Consider the following 20,234-nt stretch of genomic DNA (forward strand, 5'->3'; position numbering starts at 1 on the left):
TATTTTGCACACACATTAATGCATTCAGTTATATCAGTTTGGATGCAATAATCAGTTGAGTTGAAAATACACAGAGCGGCAATATAGAACAAGCTTCAAAATGTACTATTAACTGCAATACTGCTAAACTGCAGTAAGAGGAGCATCTTGGGTCATCAAGAGATTTAAAGAGGAAAAAATTCATGATATGCACAGGCTGTCCTGAAGCATGTCTTCCTTGGTAAATTCTTTAAAATGAGACTAAAATAGACTATAATGAGTTGACATGATGCCTTCTCCTTTGTCTCTCTTTTGCTGTTCAGACCTCTCTAGGGCAAGGATTGGACCATATAATTGTATCGGAAAGATACTTAACATGTGGGCGTTACCATCATTCTAATAATAGTGACAGGATCAGAAACTTGGTGACAAAATTTCAGCTGGTATAAATCAGCACAGACTACTGCTTTCAGAACAGTTGTTCTGCTTTACTTAGACTGAGACTTTGACTCACCAGTATCACAAGACTCAAACAGGAAAAATGGCTGTTAGTACATTTAGTGGGAAAACAATCTGAGGGAGAAAGCTGCAAAACAAAAATGAACAAGAGACTGAAGGGAAAGAGAGACTGCAGATCTGACAGCAGTCCAATATATAATAGTTTAGAAAACAGTTTAATGATGCTTAAGGCTGCATTCAAAGAGGCCCTGTGTCTTCAGGCAGGAATAATACCGTTCTAGGAATACTAGGAATATTACCCTGAATACTCAGCATTCTCAGTCAGATCTAAATAAACTGCAGGGAATTCAGAAAAGAGTCACAGACATTAAAAGAACACAATTTTGTTGAACTTCATAAAATGAGGAATATTTCAGATAACATACCATTTTTATGTTATTAATTTAGCCCTACATTTTCTAGCATGAAATCTACTTAAACCTCTGATTGAAAATGTGATTGTAACTGACCACACAAGTCATTAACATGATGTATGTATGGTTTAACATAAGCTTTTTTGATATAAGCAGGACTGATGGGGATCATTTCACTGTATGACTGTACTTTCCTTGTTTTAATTTAGCTTTTTTCCCATGCGAAATGTTTGGCATAAAATTCTAAACCCAGTACATGTTAGGCTAAGCAGACAGAACATAGCCACACAGAGAAGGAGAGACCTCCCTAACAGCTAATGGCATCTTTCCAGTACAGGAAACAATTAGAGAATAAACAATGATGGTATATTAGCTGCCTTGCCAACTGCAGCAGTGATACTAACATCTAGGTCATAATGTGTCACATGAAGTCTCTTTTAAACATTAAAATACTGCTATAAGCCTGTTTTTCTTGTCTTTTGGTTTGATTTTGTAATTCTTGTTCCTTGATTTTGTTGATAGCAGATTGACAAAAGTTTCTTGCCTCCACTTTCAAACTCTGCCCCTTTCTATTTTTGTCTCTTTTCTCAGGTTCTGTATTATCTCTGTTCTTGAGCCTTATCACTGCATCCATTTGTCTGTTAGGTTCCCATCCAGTCAGTTTGGTATTTCTCCTATTGTCCAGGGAATAAAGTATCTATCCTGGCATCTGAGATCTATTTCCACCACACTACACTGCATGAACTAACTTGCACATACAATGAATGAAAATCGTTGGTTATTATTCCTCTTCCTCCACCTACACAGTATTTGCTGCTCTGCAACATATTGAACTGGTTAATGAATAGCATTTGCCTATGTTATTAATCATGGTGCTTCTGTAATCTGTTCACATGCTATGCATATGCATATGACTCATACACTTGTCACAGATAGAAGACTGGCATGTAGTCATGTTGTATGGTCATGTCATATTCAAGGTGTGTCTTGAGATAATAAATGCACTTCAGCTACTGACAAATAGCTAGCCTGACTTCCAACCATAACAGGAACTGAAAAGTCAGATGGAAGAGGCTTGGAGATACCCTGCATGCATTCCCCAAAGGAGAGAGATCATGACACTCTTTCAAGTGATAGGCTTTCTGTTTTGGGGGATAGGATTCTTCCATTGAGAGCAGGCTGAGGAACTTCAATGTAGCAGGCAAGACAACAAAGGATGGAGTAGATCTCATTACAGAAGGGAAAAAGTGGGCAACAGGAGATAGGTGGCTTAAGTGACACTGACTAGGAAATGTGGTAAAGCCATGCAGGCCAGGATAAACTACATCAGCTGTGGCTAAAAAAAAAAGGACAAATGATGGCCAGCAGGAAAAGGTGGGGCAGAAGTCAAAGCAGTTAGTGGGAAGGAGACAGATGTAGGGCAGGAAGTGTGTAAGCAGCAGCAACAGAAAAGCAGTTCTTGGGAAAGGCCAAGTGAAAGAGCTGACATCTGAGAAGCTAACTAGCAGGAGGAAGAGGTCAGGGACAGAAAACTAGAGGGAGCAGGGGATAGATAGATAAAGATGAGGGCAGTGCAGTGACTGGGAGAGGCATCAGAGGAGCGGTGCAACTGTGACTGGAAGGGTAGGTCTGGCTGAGAAAAGTGTCCAAGAGACAACCATTTTATTTAGAAGTTTTTCACTTCAAAAGTCTGAAACTCCCAATGTTCAGAAAATACCTTTCTTCATTAATGGCAACTTCAGTGCAGCCTGAGCCCTGCGGCAATGGCCTCAATACTGCAACTCCAAACTGCTTGGCTCAGAAGGAGAAGGGAGGGAGGGAGAGAAAGAAGAGGGATGTTGTGGGGGTGAGAGGAGGTTTAACAAAGAATCATTTTAACAGAAACTCCTGAGTAATGGCTCTGCCCCAGGCCAAGAATAACATCAGCTCAATGTCAGCAATCAGAATAGGGCTCAGCCAGGCCCTGTGGCCAGCTCCAGCCTCCTCACAGGCACAAGCCAGCTTACAGCCTGAACTCATGAGCAGCCACAGCTGCCCACCCAGAGCCCCCTGGATGGAGATGAAAGGAAGACCTTCTGCTCAGAGGGGGGGCAAGATGCCTGTAGGTGAGGGAATTTGGGGATGGAAACTGCATGGCTAAGTGAGGGCTTGAAAGAAGGAGTGCAAAGAGTAAAGGCAGAAGGGCCTCTTCTAAGACGCTCCCAGAAAAGTATGAGGGCAATCTGCCTATAACCTATTCTCAAGGACCCTGACTAGTGACTCATTTTCTTCACAGGAGGGAGAGTGGGTGTTCAGACCTCCACATGTTAGCTCTGTTCTGGTTTTGTTGGAGTCCAGTCCTGCCAGACTGCCCAGCAAATAGCTCCTTCCTAACGGAGACCAATCTTTTTTGAGTGAAGGTTTGTTCACTCAAAGACTTCCTTGCCTTTAGCAGGGAAGCTTTTTGGACATCACTCAAAAGAAAGAACACACATCTCTCTCCATAACAACAAAGAAAGGTAACAATTGCATCAATAATTTCATTGTAACCTTGGAAACTTCTCCACACAGGATAGAAATGCTGTTCCAAACACAGTGGTCCACTCTTTGAATCTAGGTGTCATTCAGAACATGAATTAATACAAACCCTTTTTCATATTTCCTCCAGTTCTTAGACATTTAGCCCATCTTTAATCCTTGCAATTATAACAAAGGGGTCAAATATCCTTCAGACAGTTCCATGCAAAGAAGCGAAAGGAGATGTTAAATGTAGTAATAACAAAATGCATAGGATGTCTGAAGAAGACGTTCAGGGTTGCAGAGAAAACCTGCATCTGGCATCAGGGTCAGTGGCTATGCCTTCTGCACAGTGAAGGCTCTTAAAAGAAATTAATACAATTCTTAAATAAATTAAGATTCTTCTAAATAATTTTTGAGTCCCCTTAGCATACTTCTCCTTTGATAACTGCTCTTTTGATAACTGAATCAAATAGTATAAGAAGACACTAAGGAGGAGGAGAATTTAATCAAGATGAAGCCTTGATGGGTTCTGTTTGACAAAGGACACAGTTGTCAACACAATTTCAAGACCTTATATTTAGAAACATGGAAATACAACAGTGACCGAGTCTTAAGCACATCCCCAAAAGAACTCGGATCAAAGCAGGAACACATCATCAGTGATGAGATTAAGTGACAAAGAACTATGGAGACTGTAGACAGTTCTAAACCTGAGGGACTATAAGAGGATGCCCCGAACTGGTGCATTAAAGTAAGCAGCATGTCAGTAGCCAAATGAAGGTGAATGCCAGTGCAGTGCAAGAAGCCATTGGGAATTAAAGCATAAAAATATTATAAAAATCAGTGCAGATTACACCAGTTTTATTGCAACCCACTCTAAGAGCTACTTCTTCACAAAAGCTGCGCCATAGGCTCTGGGTTGATTCTGCACATCTAAGGCTGCAGCTGTGCACATCTAAATCAGCACTGCTACATCCCAGTCAGGATTTTTTTCTTTATTACCTGGTGCCGGGCCTGGCTTTGCTCCAACAGCTGTTGTGACTGAAGTTTAAGCTCCTGAAGTTGTTGCAGAGCAAAATTCAGATGGTGAGTTCGATGTGCCAGTGGACTCCGTGTCACCTTGCTGTAGACACTGTCCTCCATCTCTCCTTCCCAGGCAAAACGATGATTCTCTGGAGCCCTGAGAAAAGAAGAGCTATCACTATCACCACCCTGCATACAAGGACTCCTGCTTACAAGGCAGTGCTGCTTCCTGAAAATCCCTTAACACTTAGCCAGCTAGGAATTTGTATTAAGTGGCTCTAGCAAGCACATCACCTGCTACAGGTGCCATGTGCCAACTGCCATCTTGCTAAGGATTTTCTTGAATTCCAGGCTGGGACTACATTACTAGCCATAACAACATGCTTGAGGAGAACAAAGGAAAAGAGAAGAAAAACTCTGAACTGGAGCATGTCTGTGGCTGATTAACATTGAAGAGAGGCAGAGCTGCAGCAGGAAAAGATCTAAGGATTCCAACCACTAATGAGATAGTTATTTATTTGGATTTGTACAGGTTTTATTAATACACTAACATAAAGCTTGCACCAAGCACATACATGCTGCAGTGAGAGTGGAATAGAAGACAGACATGCAAGACAATATTCACAGAGAGGATAAAGGACTGGTAGGGTGAGGTTGCAACTAGGGCACATATTGACTTCATACAGTTACAACCCAAATGACCCAAGGGGTCTGAAGGCAGGTTCATTTCTTTCATCATCAGAGTAATGCAAGTCTGTCCCAGAGGAGAAAAGGCCTCCTGCAAAGAGGAAGGAGCTTTTACAACCCAGGCTTATACAGTGGGAGTTCAGCTGTGGCCTGCAATGTGATAAGTACCAACAGGAGCTCATTGGCTTGCTTTGAAGTTTGTAAGCCTTGTCAAGAAGGCAGCACCAGGACACTTCTCCACAAGGCTGAAGGGCTTTGCAGAGAGCAGGTGGCAGACTGACAGGACCACAGGGTGTCCTAAGAAGGCTACAATGGCCTAGCAGCTCACACATCCTGTGCTCACAAGACAGGATGCCACAGACCCACTAAATCCGGACACCCTGGCTAATAAAATCTCCAAGCTTCAATACCTGATCTTCCCAAGTTTCTGCTGATCTTTGTCACATTTCTCTCAGCCACTCTTTCCAAATGTTTCTTTTGGATTCCCATATTAGACTTCCCCTTTATTTCCTGTGCACGTCATAAGTAACCGGGATGTAAAAGACATTTGGTGTCTTTCATGCCATGATTCAGAATGTAAGCCATGGTTTTGGCAAGGAAGTTAACTACAGTCTACTTCCTTCAGGACCCTATCAAAACTTAAAACCTAGATTCTTGGAACATGTCACAGCTTCCCTCTAATGTGTTGCACCTCCCCCACAAGCTTCATCATCACAGCAAACCCCTAAAATTTTCAGAAGGATGTTTTAAACAAGATCAGAAGCACTTACCAGCCTTATGTACTCTCCCTCAAAAATAACCTAGTGCATCCCTTTCAAAGCAAATTGAGGACAGAGACTGTAAATACTAAAGGGTAACTCTCCATGATCAGCTCCTCAGCAGCAGAGGAGTAAGACAACCCAGTGGGAAATGAGTTCAGCTGCCAGCATCTCCACTCTGCATCCTCTGGGCCTCCTGCTTGGAGCACCACTCTCTTACTAGCCACTGGCTGTAGGTAGCCTTCTCTAGACTACTCTAGAGAGTAGAGATTCCACCCATGCTTCCTCAGTCCTCTGCTTCCCCATTGTATCCCAGCACTACACCAGATAAATTACTCACTCCCTGCTCCCTTTTGCTACAAGATTCTCAGTCTCAGTTTTCCTTTCACCAGTGGTTAGAAAAGTGACAATTGTAATGTTGCAGACAGTACAAAAGCCCCGAAACCCAAATTGTATAAGTCGAAATGTGGCTCTGCGTTAATCTTAGGAGATCTGCTTCCTGCTTCTGAATCTGCTTTCCCTCTTCTGATCCAGTAATAGGGTGATGATCCTCTGCTACTGTTGTTTTACCTGCAGTTGCTCACCTCTGAATCCATGAATATGTGTGTGTGCTGTTGGCCTCCCGGCACTGTTCCCTGTGCACAGGATGCCACAAAAAGCATAATTCAAAAGGAGGACAAGGCACAAGGAATCTTTGAAACGATCCCCAGCTGTCTCATCTCCAATCCCACCAGTTCACCACACAGATTATCAGTTTTACATTCCATTTGCATCAGGTTCCTGTCACCTGGACTAAACTCCCATCCTATATCTAGTCCTTCCACTGCATAAATACAGACTCCACCATTCATTCTGATGTTAAAGCTTACTGGACTTTTCCCCTCTGTGAAGCAGCTGGAGTCTCTGTTATGTTCATTCCCCCCATCCCCATGAAGTCAACTAACGCTGCAGACCAACCCTTGAAACAAACACCAGATACAAACGTGAAAAGCATTCGAGAGCTCCATCAAAGCCATATTAGTGTTCAGTAAACAGCCTGATTAATTCCTCATCAATACTATTGAAAGATTATGATCTTCAATATGTCTGTTTTGAACTAAACAACAATCATATTTGTCTATTTGCCTGGATTAACTTTTTCACACTATCAAATTCTCAGTTGATAAAATTTGGTTAAGTTCATTAAAAATGCTTCTAAATAAAATAAGCCATAGTAGGATAAAGGGGTTACCTCTCATGGATTTCATAACTAGTTAAAACACATGAAACCAGAATTAAAATAAATGTGCATTTTCAAAATGGAAGGAGATTACCACTGGGGTCCCACAAGAATCTGAGCTAGCTATGGCCTCTGCTGTTCAAAATATTCATAAGTGATCTGGGAGAGGAGAGGAAGGGGAGCAAGAGAGTGACATAAAAAAAGTTTGCTGTTAAAAAGCTGAAAGTCACTGTGAAGCATGAAAAAAATGCCATTACTAAATTATCAGAGATTAAACTAGTAGACGACATTCAATTTAGTAACTACGAAGTCATGTAGCCAGGGAAACACAACCCTGGTTCTATGTAGTGATGGATTTTGAGCTACTTATTTCTGTTAAGGAAGGAGACCTTCTAACTACAGTTATAATAGAATTTTCTATGAAAACATCACTAAAATACTCTCCAAAAGCAAAGTCAATGTTAGAAATTATTAGGAAAGACACAGGGAACAAAACCAAGAACACTTCTATGCTACCACATAAGCCAGAACTGCATCACCCCTTGCATACTGAGGATAGTTCTAACCCCTGTGCCTCCTCCCCTCCCAAAAAGCATACAATAGAACTGGAAGAAGTCCAAAGAAATGCTGTAGAGATGAACAAAGGTATGGAACAGCTTATATATTGAACAATGACTGAATAAATAAGGACTCTTCAGCTTGGGAAAAGGACAACTGAAAGGAAATACGAAAAATATCTGTAAGATCATGAGCTTCAGGAAGAAGGAGAACAGAGGACAATTACTCACTTCTCATGATACAAGACACAGGAAAACCTAAAAGAAGTCATCAGGTGGGCAGGTTAAAACAAAAAGATGTAGTTTTCCCTCATAACATGTAATTAAACTGTGGATGTGTTCTTATTACAGGAAGTTAAGGATGGCAAAAATGTACAGGGGTTCAGAAATTACTAGACAAACTCATAGAAGCAAGAGCCACTGACACTGTTCATATACAAAGATACCATCTCCTGGCCAGAAAATCACCGAAGACAGAGTCAGAGAGAGTATTTGTGAAGTATCACCATTCCATAACATCACCTAATGCTCTTCCCACAGAACCTTCCATGGGCTACTGTCTGAGCAGGACTTTAAACCAGATAGTCCATCTGGTCTGTGAAAATGCAACCAGTCATGTATATGTATCAGGGGTCTGCAACTAAACCTATTTCAGGACTCAGTCAGAAGTTAGAGAATTCAATTAAGCGTTCTTTAAGGTATTCAAGTTATACACTTGATCTAGAAAATAATGTCTGTTCCAACTTCTGTCATATCTACCTCCAGCTCAGAACCTGCAATACATAAAATTTATCCTTTGATCCAAAAGAATGCTTGGGAAGCTAAAGATTGAGTGAATTGTTCTAAAACACAAAAGATGAAATGGAGGAGGTGAAACTGCTTAAGTTGGATCTGCTGGTAGCCAAACTGGCTTTGTGTCACAGAGTTGATGAGCAGTGACTGCAGACTGTAGTACTGTGAGGGCCACTAACTGAAGGGCAAAACTTTAGTATTATTTCCCTTATCTTCATTTCTTCTGTTTGACATATCTAGCAAAGAACTTATTATGGAAATACATATACTGAAGAATGATGGTCTAATTTTTAAAATGCACTGGTGTTGCTGCCTTCAACCTTTGTCTACTTCAGTGAACTCTCAAATGCTTTCAATGGGTTTCTAACCTGTTTCAATCAATATATGATCTATAGGCCAAAATAAATTCTTTAGGATATATCACCCACCTAAGGTTGGCTTAAACTACCCAGGAAACCACTGCTGAAACTATGCTTCTAAATCTTTAGGAAGAGTTAAATAGAACAAACAAACAAAAAAGCCACACAAAACCCCAAAACACCACACAAAACAACAAAACACACACACAAAAACCCCAAACCAAAAACAAAACAGAAGAACCCAACCAAATATCAAACAAACTAACCCACAAAATCTTTGGTTAACATTTTCTTGCAGCATAGACAGTCTTGTGTACAACTCCCTGCAGTTCCAATACCTTCTTCTCCACATGATGCAGCACAACAGCACTTAGTTTTTTCTAGATGATATTGAAAACAATGTTGCTTGCCTGAGTAGATTTCACTCTCAGGGCCTGCAGAATACTTCTGGATTGAACACGCTCCTGTGACTTGCTTCTTTATAGTTGGAAATCAATAGAAATTCATTATATATAACTTCAACCTTTTAGAATATAAGCATTAAATATTTGACAGCAGAAAGCCTCCATATTTGCTAGTCTTCCAATCACTTTCATGAAGGGATGTTCAGCTGCAGTTTTGGAAAGTCCTCACGTAATGTGTTATCAGGTTGCTGATACTATATCTAAAGCAAAGCTTGCCGTGGTACAGGAAAACAGGGCTTAGGATCTGAGACTCAATATGCTGCTGCCAGAGACATGCTCCAACTCAGTCTATTTGCCATGCTCACAGGAAAGCATCATGGTGCAGCTCCTAGTTTGTCTCTGCCTGTCGGATGATTTATCAAAGCATGACAGCACATTCGCACCCTTCCTGAAGTTAGCTTTTTTGCTTAAGGAATTCTACAACAGGCTCAGCACAGTATTGAAGGCTGGAAAAAAGCTGCAGAGGACCTCACACCTTAATAGATACTATGGAGTTCATATGGTAGACAGAATATATAAATAACCCAAACTGAAAAAAAAAAAGCTTTTTCACAACTCACACTGCTTTTGGCAAAGCCAAAAATAACCAGAAAAAAAACCCCACAACCTCTGTGGAAATAAGGATCATTGAGTCAGTCTGTTTGTTTTCAATTCAGGATTATTGCTTGAACATTAACAACTGACTAAATATTCATTTGCTCACAGGTACAGACAACAGATACAGCCATAGATGCATGACAGATATAGGCATAGATGCACACGCATGCAAATGGGAAATAGAAATTCCTGCCTGTGCCACCAGAAGAGATTGGGTTTCCTTCTGTCAGCCAGGCTGGTTGTGAGCAATCTTCTCACAGTTTCCTCAGGATTATTTATGAGTTGCTTAGTTTAGAGACCTGGCCAGGATTCAAGCCTTTGCTATGTACAGGAAATCTCAGCCTTGGCATTACGGCCCATCCTTTGTAAGCAAGATTCTGTCCTTCCAGCAGCTCTTAGGGCTACTCAGCATTTTTGGCAAGTAACTCGCTGTGTTCCTTTCTTTCAACTGTAGCTTTCATAAAGCCTGGCCCAAAATTCCCTCTTTCTTTTCACTGACAGTGTAAGACCTCTCTGCTGCAGCTTTTGCACCACAAAAGATACAGGTTTGCCTAGAATACCACTTACAAAGGATATCCATGCTATTATGATTACAACTCAGCCAAAAAGTGCTAGAACACCATGCACTCATCTCCAGATTTTCTGGTTCCAAATTCCCTTCTGCTCTAATTCTCTTTTCCAATGTAAGCAACCCCTATGCAATCAACTACCTACACCTGTCCTGGGACCTAATGCTAATGTATTAAAATACTCATAAAATGCTAATACATTTGTTCGTTGATTACAGAAAAAAGTCTCAATGAAATCCAGCCTTCATACAGAAAGGACATTGTTATCAGCTCTTAAAAGAAAGCAGAGAGATGGCTTCTGTTCCCACTTCAAACAGATTTGAAGCAAATACCAAGGATTGAAGCTGCAGACACGACCAGACCACAGAACACCACTCACTGAGATCATAGTTACAAAGAATTATGTGCAAGTCTATACTAGAAGAATGACACCAGCAACTGTTACTGATAGACCATGCTTCTCCTACAATCCATCATTCCTAATTAACTCATTCAAACATCTGACAAAGCAGGGTCTACTACACCACCACCACTGCTGGGATGGGTAACACTGCACTGTAAAAGACAAAAGCAAAGAACAACACAAAGAAAATCTTTACTAAAGTGAAGCTACAAGGAAATAATCAGTGGATGGGAAGACAATGCCAGAGTAGCAGAGATTTGGAATATAATTTTTTTGCGCATAGTTTGGATAGAAATTAGGTTGAAAGCTTCCAATGTCCAAAAAAAAACAACCAAACAAAAAAACTAAAAAAACCCCCAAAAATCTGAAACAAAAAAACCCCAAATTTAAGGATTTTAAAGTATCATAGTATTACAAATGGGGCTTTCATTTATATCTCAACTGAATCCTTCTTCCAATGGAACAGCTGGGCACTTGTTTGATATTAGCTCCTGTGTGGCAGGCAACAATATAAACTCATGAAGTATACTTGTGCTTTCCACATATCACTGACTGAATAAGCACTTCTGAAACATTTGAAAAGTGCCTACTCGCAAAAATGAAGTTTAGCACTCTTGAAGACTATTCCTCTATATTTAACCTTGGTGAGAACTGATAGGATGATGGCAGGAGTCAGTACAGCTGGAGGCCTAGCAAACTGAGAAAAGAATTATCCTCTTTTATACAAGGCAACAAGCTAACAATGAAAATATTTTACATCCTTTCCTGTAAAGGCTGGAGCTAAGGATGAACGAGAGCCATTGGTGGCAACAAGGGAATAGAGTACATTTATAAATTGGTGCTCCCACCTTCCCACAGAATGCCAGACAATCTGGGACAGCAGTGCCTTTCCCACAGGGCATTCAGGTGGTATGACAAGTCCAGGAAGCTTCTAGTACAACACCTTGGTGGACACCAGCTGCTAGGAAGTAGCTGGCATAGTAACTAATGATTCTGACTAGTGTGGCAGCTCCCAGCATCCTGCTGACTTATGTTCAGGCACTCAGAAAAATACAGAACATTTTCTTTGGCACACTATACACTTCTTCCATCCCTAACAATAGGCCCTAGATTGGCTATGGAGCAATGATAAACACAGTGGGACAAAGCCCAGGACGCTGGGGGCCTGGCTGGGATGCAGTACTGTTGGGCCTCTCACAGTGCTACTTGCCTCAGGGCATTTCTTTGTGTTTTCTCCCTCTTTCTCTCCCCTCAGCTTCAAAAGCAATAAATTAAAAATTGAAAAACAGAGCAACGAGTCTTTGAGAATGGTTTGCTCCTGGTCTTTCCTGTTATCAGGAGTGTCTGTGAGAGTGACTTTGGTGCAGTTTAATTAGCGAGAGTCTACATTTAAGCATGGTCTGTAGCTCTGACTGCTGGACCATACATGCCCCCAAAATATGCAGCAGCAGCAATGTTACAGAGATATCAAAAGCGAACTTTCCAAACACCCACAGGTGAAGAAAGTATTTTTCATATTTCTCAAATGGCTTAGCCTGTGATTCCTGAAATCTGAGGCACAGGGAGCTGTCCAGAACTCACCGCAGTGCAGGTAACTGGAGATAGGGAAGGGGGAGGAAGCAGCTGGCCTGTGTAAAACAAGGATGCCATCACCTGGCCTGTTAATCTGCTTTTGAGCCTTGCAAGAGAAGCCAAGGAAAAGCTTTTAACTTTAATAAGCAGCCTGTCAAGGCACAATAAACACGTGGAACTGCATTTTGGATTCACATCCAGTTCGAAGTGACAAATACAATCTCTCATGGTGAAGGTGCTGCAGAGATGAAGAGTTACTGTCTCAGACCATCAATCAAACTTTCCCTTCTAAGTGATCAGGCACAGATGCAGGCATCCTATAACAGTTTCAGCCTTAGTTTTTCAGCTACCCTCTTTGCCAGCAGCTGAAGCTACTTCTGCCTACACAAGAGGCTCTTATCATCAGTATCTTTATGCCATAAACCAACAAAAGATCTACAAGGTACACGTGAAAAGCTTTAGGACTGAGATGCCTTAAGCAAAGAACATGAACAGTTCTGTGGATTTAACTACAGTTTCCAGATCCACTCACAGGTTAACTGTAATAGCTACCAGAGACACAGTTTAAGCATCCCAGGACATTTTAATGTGCATAATTACTAGCAAATGTCAGGAGTCCCCCTCTGCTATTCTCACAATTCCTCCTTTCAATTAAGAGTTGATGTTGTTACAAGAAATTTATTCAAAAACAAAGATGTGAGCAAAAGCATCCAACTCAACTCCTTGTGGTACAGGATTAACATGTTTCAGTGGCTGGAGCAGTCCATGTGTCACACTTCCAGCTGCACAACTCCTCAGGTACGTACACATTCAGCATCAAAAAAATTCCCCTGAGATTCCCAATTAAACTTCTATTTTCTCTGTTTTATTGCATGAGCTTCACTACTAGAGCTAGGCCTCTTTTGAGCTTAGCCAGCCTTGGCACACTTAACCCCCTTCATCTTTTTCCTCTACTTAGTCCCTTCTGGCCTTTGATTGTATTTTGCTTTTCACTGAACTTTTTCCACTTTATCGGTATTTGGGGCTAGGCAAGTGCTCAAAACTGAGCACATTCTTCCAGATGTGCATGCACAATAGCTGTAAAGGGAAAGCCCCCTGCTTTCTTTTTCCTTTACTTTATTCTACAAGTAATATCAAAGTTCATGGACTTCCTTCTTTTCTGGTATATGCTGCTGTATAATTTATTTCCTGCTTCTGAAGATTATTCCTGCCATCTAGAAACCTGGGGTTTAGAGCAAAAATATTTTCTTACAGCAAAGGCAACACAGCGCCTAGTCAGTTCCACTGCAGATCAAGGATGAAATGCATTTTAGATCCTGGGTCCCCATATAAAGGCAAGGTTATGAGCGTAGCAGGCTAGAAATGAGGTGGATCAGAATGGCCTCTAGCAGGGGAAGGCCAGGGTGAAATTATGGAGCACCGGAAAACCTCTGGAGGCAAGGCCTGATCTACCTCAACTATTCCTGGATTTAGCAGGCATTATCAACTTCTTACTTCCAGGAGCACTAAACATACCCATCTTAGCAAATGAAATATTTACCCTTTGGGGGAGCCAATTTTTGTTGGGCCTCTGGTAGCATCCTTGACTCCATGCCAGTTAGAAAATATTGTCAGTCTTTCTGAACTGGGGAACACTTGGCAGGTAAACAACAGTGTATTTTTTATTTCTATTTAAACATGGCAGCTTTGAAATTCACTAATAGAGAAGAAAACTAACAGCCAGCTGGCTGCAAAGCTCAATTCTTTCATCCTATTGTGGTTTATCAGGTCACTGGAGAAGCAATGAAAGCAACTGAGCTTATCTTCTCCATGTGATCTAGATTAACAGAACCATATAATCTTTCTACCCTCAATAAGTGCAAACATAGGGGTAAACTTTACTGAGTAGGTGGTTCTGGCTTCACATTTCTTCCATATGCTTCCACACCTGCAAACACAGGCCCTGCAAAAACATTTTAACAGCGAGACATATATACAACAGGACTGCTGGTGAGGGACTATTCATTAGGGACTGTAGTGATAGGACAAGGGGTAACGGGTTGAAACTTAAACAGCAGAGGTTTAGATTGGATCTAAGGAAGAAGTTCTTTACTGTTAGGGTGGTGAGGTACTGGAATGGGTTGCCCAGGGAGGTTGTGAATGCTTCATCCCTGGCAGTGTTCAAGGCCAGGTTGGACAAAGCCTTGGGTGATATGGCTTAGTGTGAGGTATCCCTGCCCATGGCAGGGGGGTTGGAACTAGATGATCTTAAGGTCCTTTCCAACCCTAACTATTCTATGATTCTATGACTAACATAGAAACCTGGTATCATTTTGCTCTCATAAGGAAGTCTCGGGGAAGATTATCTACTTAGATGTGGCATGCAATTGCCTGAACTGTGTCATGTCATACCTGTCTCCCCCCAGTTGTAAAGCATTAATTAAGGAAGTACAGACAGAGCAGGTAGACTCTTGAGCAAAGTTACCTCACTGTACTACTGTCTAGCTCCACTTTAAATCATTCAAACTTAGATGTGTTATGTGCCGCCTTAAATTTGATCACGTCCTAATCCAGATAGAGTTTCTGAGATGAATATATACACTCAACAGGATTCAAAGTAACAGAAACTTAAATGCAGTACTGCACCACTTAAAAAGATGGGAAAGGTATTCCTTGTTATAGAGGTTCCACTGTAAAATTCTAGCATAGATCAAGTGGATCAAAACAAAACATGACTTGGACATACATTCTTTTCCTTTATCAATGTAGGCAAGTCTATTGAAAACCAAACTGGAAAAGACCGAGGGACTTTATTTATTCCTAGCTATATATTTGTGTGTGTGCTTTATGCAAGCAGATTTTGCATTTTATGGGTGGATAACAGCAGTAGCATATGAGGATGAAAACAGTAAATGGACACTGCTGTCATGACTGGGTCTGTAATTAAAGTCACTAATCTACCCTGGAAACACATATTCCCTACCTTTCTCCAGAGAGGCAAGGGTTAAGTCAGGACCAGTAAGTAGCTCTGCACCCTGTAATGCCTCTTTTGAAAAGCCGCTCACACAGTTTACAGGGAAAGAGTGAGAGTGTAGCTGCTGTCCCAGCCAACATTTGGTTCCTATTACAGTGAATAAATCTCCCCCTCCCCCTTTTCTTTTATTTTTCCCCTTTTTATATTAAAAGTCCATCAAACACATTTTTTTCCTCAATATTTTCCATTAAGTTCCTTCCTGCATAGCCTTTCCCAGAGTGTGGTTCTCTGTGCTATATATGCTCAACAAGCAGCTGCAAGATCCCAACTGAATAAGAGAATGGGGAACGAAGCAAGCAGCTCAGGCCCCTTGTCAAGTCTCAAGAAGCAAGTGAGAAGTTAAAGCTGGGCTAAACTGGTGAAATCTGGAACACTTACAAATAAACAAACAAACAAACAAAAAACAGGCTGTTGAGTTTTGTAGGGTTAGGGCTTCTAACATGGGAGATAACAGTTAGAGCACTCTGCTCTGCCACCATCAGCCTCCCAAAATATACAGCATAGGATGACATTACAATACAGGGCCTTAAGTATTCCTCCAGGGTTGCGCTGTTCAGGTCTCATACCACTTGAGGCCCAAATGACTTTTTTAGTTGTGCTGTATGATTCATGCTCCTAACTTCTGGTATTTTGTTGTTTAAATATTAAATATCAAGTACACAAAGAAACCTATAAAGAACATAACAAGCCACAAAGTTCTCAATTCCACAAAGTTTGCACTGAAGTTCATGAAAGCAATTGACTTTGCTGGATACCCAGTATGCCAATTATCTTGTTACCTTGTAAATGAAGATAACTCTGACAGAGTGTCTCATAGAGGAGACTCAATATATCTGACAGTTTAGATGGTCTGTCTATAGGGATGAAGTATACTGAAGTATACAGTTCCCTGATATCATGCCTGTAAATCTCAAGTTCAAGAATTACAGCCAGATAATAGAACCTCACAGAAGTAGCAATACTTCTACATTTATAAGCTATATACCTAGAGGGAAGGCCAGAATCTATTCTGCACTTCCAGAACTAAGATGTACAAGTTCACCTATTCAGGGATTGTGGAAAGCGTCACCTGAAAGCTAGCTGGGCCACAGTCATATTAGGAGAAATGCTCCAGGTTAGAGAGGTAGAATAGCAGCATGGCACCAGCAAGATGCATCTGCTGCTACCATTCAGTAACAAAGCTAAAGCTGTATACCATCCAGCTGATGAAATACAGTAAAATGAGAAAAAAAACACAAAACAAGAACTAAAGGTCACTTCTCCGAGTCTTTGCTGTGAGGCTGTATGCTTGTGGTTAACAGCCTCTTGGATTTGGATAATTTTTCAAGCACTGATACAATGGCAGAGTAAAGATCTTCAAAGAGACTTTTTCCCTTAAATAACTGAAATTTATCAACCTAGCTTCAGTGTAACAAAGCTAAAGGAGTTTCCCAGTAAAAAGAAAATAGACTTGGACAGTCCCCTAAGCACAATGACACTTGTGTACTGGCCAAAGCAACATCTCTAGCATTCTTCTCTTCCCCATGTTATAAACTTGATTCTATACGTAGTTTCTGCTTTCCTTGTCCCTCAAGTGAGATTAGATAAGGTAAAAAGGTATGACAAGAAATAAACTGGGGATTTGAGAGTGATCTCCCACCTGTTAGTTAGAATATTCTCCTTCCTTAGGTTCTTTATGCAGTTCTATTGTGCTGGAGTTGAGAGGAAATTTCTTACCTCCACCTCCTGTACAAATCAACTCTCCTGCTGTGACTCCCTGAACATTTAACAATGGTTGGAGAAAGAACAGGAAGAAGTGACCGTGTCTGTGTCACCATACACTTTCTAAAATGTATAACAAAGCAATTACATAAAATATAATTGGGGGGGGGGAGGGGGAGAAGTGTGGAATATGCTCAGATCCACACAGAGAATACTAGCATGAGCTATTATCTATAGCAGAAGCTGACCCAGTAAGTATATATATTGGATAGATGAAAGCATCCTATCACACTCATTGCAGGGATAAAAAAAAACCCTACTTATACAGAGACCACAGAGAGATGCTACACACAAACCATGAGATACAGACTTTCAGCCATCCTAAGAAGAGCTTGGCACCAAAGCAATCCCAGGGTTGTGGTGCTAGCTGTTTACAGCTAGCTTTTTTGGAATTCCTCCAAGCCTCGCAATGGCCACACAGCCCTGTATTTGTACTGAAAAAGGTAACTGCTATTTTTCCCTCTCTCCACCGGTTACCTAACTTTCTTAGACATAACGGAAGTTTTCCAAGTCTGTAGTGTTCCTTCTAAGAAACCTCCAGAGATACCCTACTTGCAAAAGCTACTTTTCAGAAAAGAATTCTGCCCTAAGAAATGCACAAGGTATTTTGCAAACAAATTTGTTGTATATTTTACTGAAAGCTAAAATGCAGCCAAAAAAAAAAAAAAAACCAAAACCCCAACTTCAGAACAGAATGGCAGGGTCAGCTTTGAATTATGTTATCAGTATTTAATATTGAAAGAGTAAAGATTTTAGAATAATCTATAGCCAACACTGATTAAAAAAAAAAAAAAACAAAACAAAAAAAACCACAAAACCTAAACCTTCCCCCCCCAAAAAAACCCAACAAAACCAACAAAACTTCAAACCAAAGCAAACAAGAAAACCCAACAAAACCAGTTCACCTCCTTCCCAAAACTTGTTATGTATCTATTCCCCTCGATTGCCTCCAGAAATTGGTGAAGACATACTAGGACTGGATTATAAAGAACTGCAGGAAAAGGGTGGAAAGACTTGTTTTTACAAAGCCTCACCTGAAAAAGCAAAGCTTTTCAAGTACTGCAGAGCAAGAATCTCCCCATTTTTTTATTTTTTTGGCACTTTTTCTTCCAAGGATTAATATTACAGGAGCATATTGCCTTGCCAGAAGAGACTATTCCAGTTTACAATTTTTGCCTCCTTGCTGGTCTTTTGTTTTAAGCTACTCAGAATACAGTCTCCATTCCACTCCTATTATTGTTCTACCTCCTATTGGGATCTATCTGCCTCTTTGCCTGAAAACAGAGCTCAGCCTGCAGCATTTCCAGTTACCCAATGTTTCAACAAGAAATATCACAGAGGAGGTCACATTATCATATTCAGTGGAATAAACCGAGTTAAAGCATCTTGGTTTTGGCAGAGAAGCTTCAAGTGAGTCAAGCAGAAGCTCCCAGTTAACTGCCTCCAGCAGATACAGCAGTGAGTGGTATCTGTTCTGGCATCTGTTTAAGAGACCTTACATGAAGCTTTAGTTTAGCTACCACATTTCTGTGTCTCTTTCCTTATTGGAAAGATCATCTGGTCCCTTTAGTCTCAGCAAGGAGTTCTAGGGAAACACGAATGTAAACCTTTACCTATTTTACATGCTCATTACAGAACAAAAGATCAAAATTACTATGATTATTTTGGGAAAGGACTTAAAGCAGAAGAGAGGTGAGGAACCAGTAATTAGAAAGACAAAGAAAACTGAAGTGAAATAAATTTATTACTCTAATTGGCCTAAACAAGTGTGAGGTGCTTCACTGACATGTGGCACAAGGCACTATAATTCAAAGGGTAAAATATAATAAAGTAACACTATTGCTACTGCCCACACTCTTGGTTTAATTAATTTTATCTTCCTCCATCCTGGCACTGTAAAGAAGAATGCAACACATGAAGGCTGGGGCAGAAGTGCTGCACAGGGCTAAGGCAGCATACCTGGCAGCTGCTAAAACAGAACTTCAAAGTCTCAGCTCCCTTTGAAAACCCATCAGGCAAGAACCACTCCTCCCCTCCAGCTTCTTTAGGAGCTGGTACACTTAACCACTTCAGCATGTTTGGCAGTTCTACAGCCACTTCCAAAGCAGGTGGTGTTGTGGAAAATTGTGCGAGAGCCCCAGATCACTTAGTTGTCTCCTTTCCCCAGCAGGCAGCAACTCACGTGCTGACCAAAGCAGGTCAGCTGACAGACAATTAAGCACAGGGAACAGGGAATTTCTGGTTGCACCTCTGAAAATACAGAAAAGGTCCCAGCTTACTTCAGTCAAGTGGGCCAACTATCTCTTTCTCCAGGAAACTGCTAACTCTGACAAAGTCTGTCATTAGAGGAAGATGAGTAAAAGGATATTCAGATGATTATATTGTACAGTACAAGGAGCTGGCACATTCTTAAAGCCAGTTCCCAGACTTATCTAGGATTTGTTGAAAGATCCCTCTCTGTCCTCTTGTCTGCAAAAGATGGTCAAGTTGCACAAAATTTACTTGGATCACCTAGAGCTTGAAGTCTTTCACATGAGATTTCTGCCTCTGCCTACAACTGCAGGCTAGGAGGAGGCTGTAAGCACTGTTTTTATCTGCAGCACCTAAAAAAAGAGCTTTTAGATTCTGATTATTTGAACAGGCATCATATTTGTGATGTTTCCTCCTCCAGCGTGGACAGAAAAGTCTATGATGCATAGGAATTTCATAGGAATTTGTGGTTAAAGATGAAAAAAAGTTATGCAATCCTATATTCCAGTCCAACCCAATCCCTTTTTCTAGAGCCAAAATGGAATTGTTTCCTACAGTGTACAGAGAAAATTGTATAATTAGTCTGAAGCTCCCAGACTCAGGAACACAGATGGGAACCATGGAACCACTACCTCAGGAATTTCACCAAGTGATTGCATGTAATGCTAAGCATGAGCACATCAAAGATGCAGCTGCAGATGCTAAACCCTTATAAGGGCAGATTAAAATATCCCAGCCACTTAGAAGAATAATGCCCTTTCAAGAGTCCCCTCCTAGTATAGATAAGGCACACCAAGAGAACAGTAACAACGGTGTCCAGTGTCTGATCAAGAAATCTCCATTCTGTGCCACTTCTTCGT

General features: G+C 41.0%; 1 protein-coding gene across 5 annotated transcripts in view; it reads right to left on the reverse strand.

The window, feature by feature from the left end:
* Positions 1-20,234, reverse strand: part of TTLL5 (tubulin tyrosine ligase like 5) — a 138,441-nt gene that overhangs the window by 27,411 nt on the left and 90,796 nt on the right. For all 5 annotated transcript variants that reach the window (XR_004080548.2, XR_004080547.2, XM_031048734.2 and 2 more), the window contains one exon: positions 4,353-4,530. Coding sequence is in view for 3 of the 5 variants with exons in the window: in XM_031048734.2 (XP_030904594.1) it covers positions 4,353-4,530 (178 nt within the window). In the remaining 2 variants the exon portion in view is untranslated. The remainder of the gene's footprint in view (positions 1-4,352; positions 4,531-20,234) is intronic.

This window comes from Melopsittacus undulatus, chromosome 4, assembly GCF_012275295.1.
Source record: "Melopsittacus undulatus isolate bMelUnd1 chromosome 4, bMelUnd1.mat.Z, whole genome shotgun sequence".
Classification (NCBI taxonomy): Eukaryota; Metazoa; Chordata; class Aves; order Psittaciformes; family Psittaculidae; genus Melopsittacus; species Melopsittacus undulatus.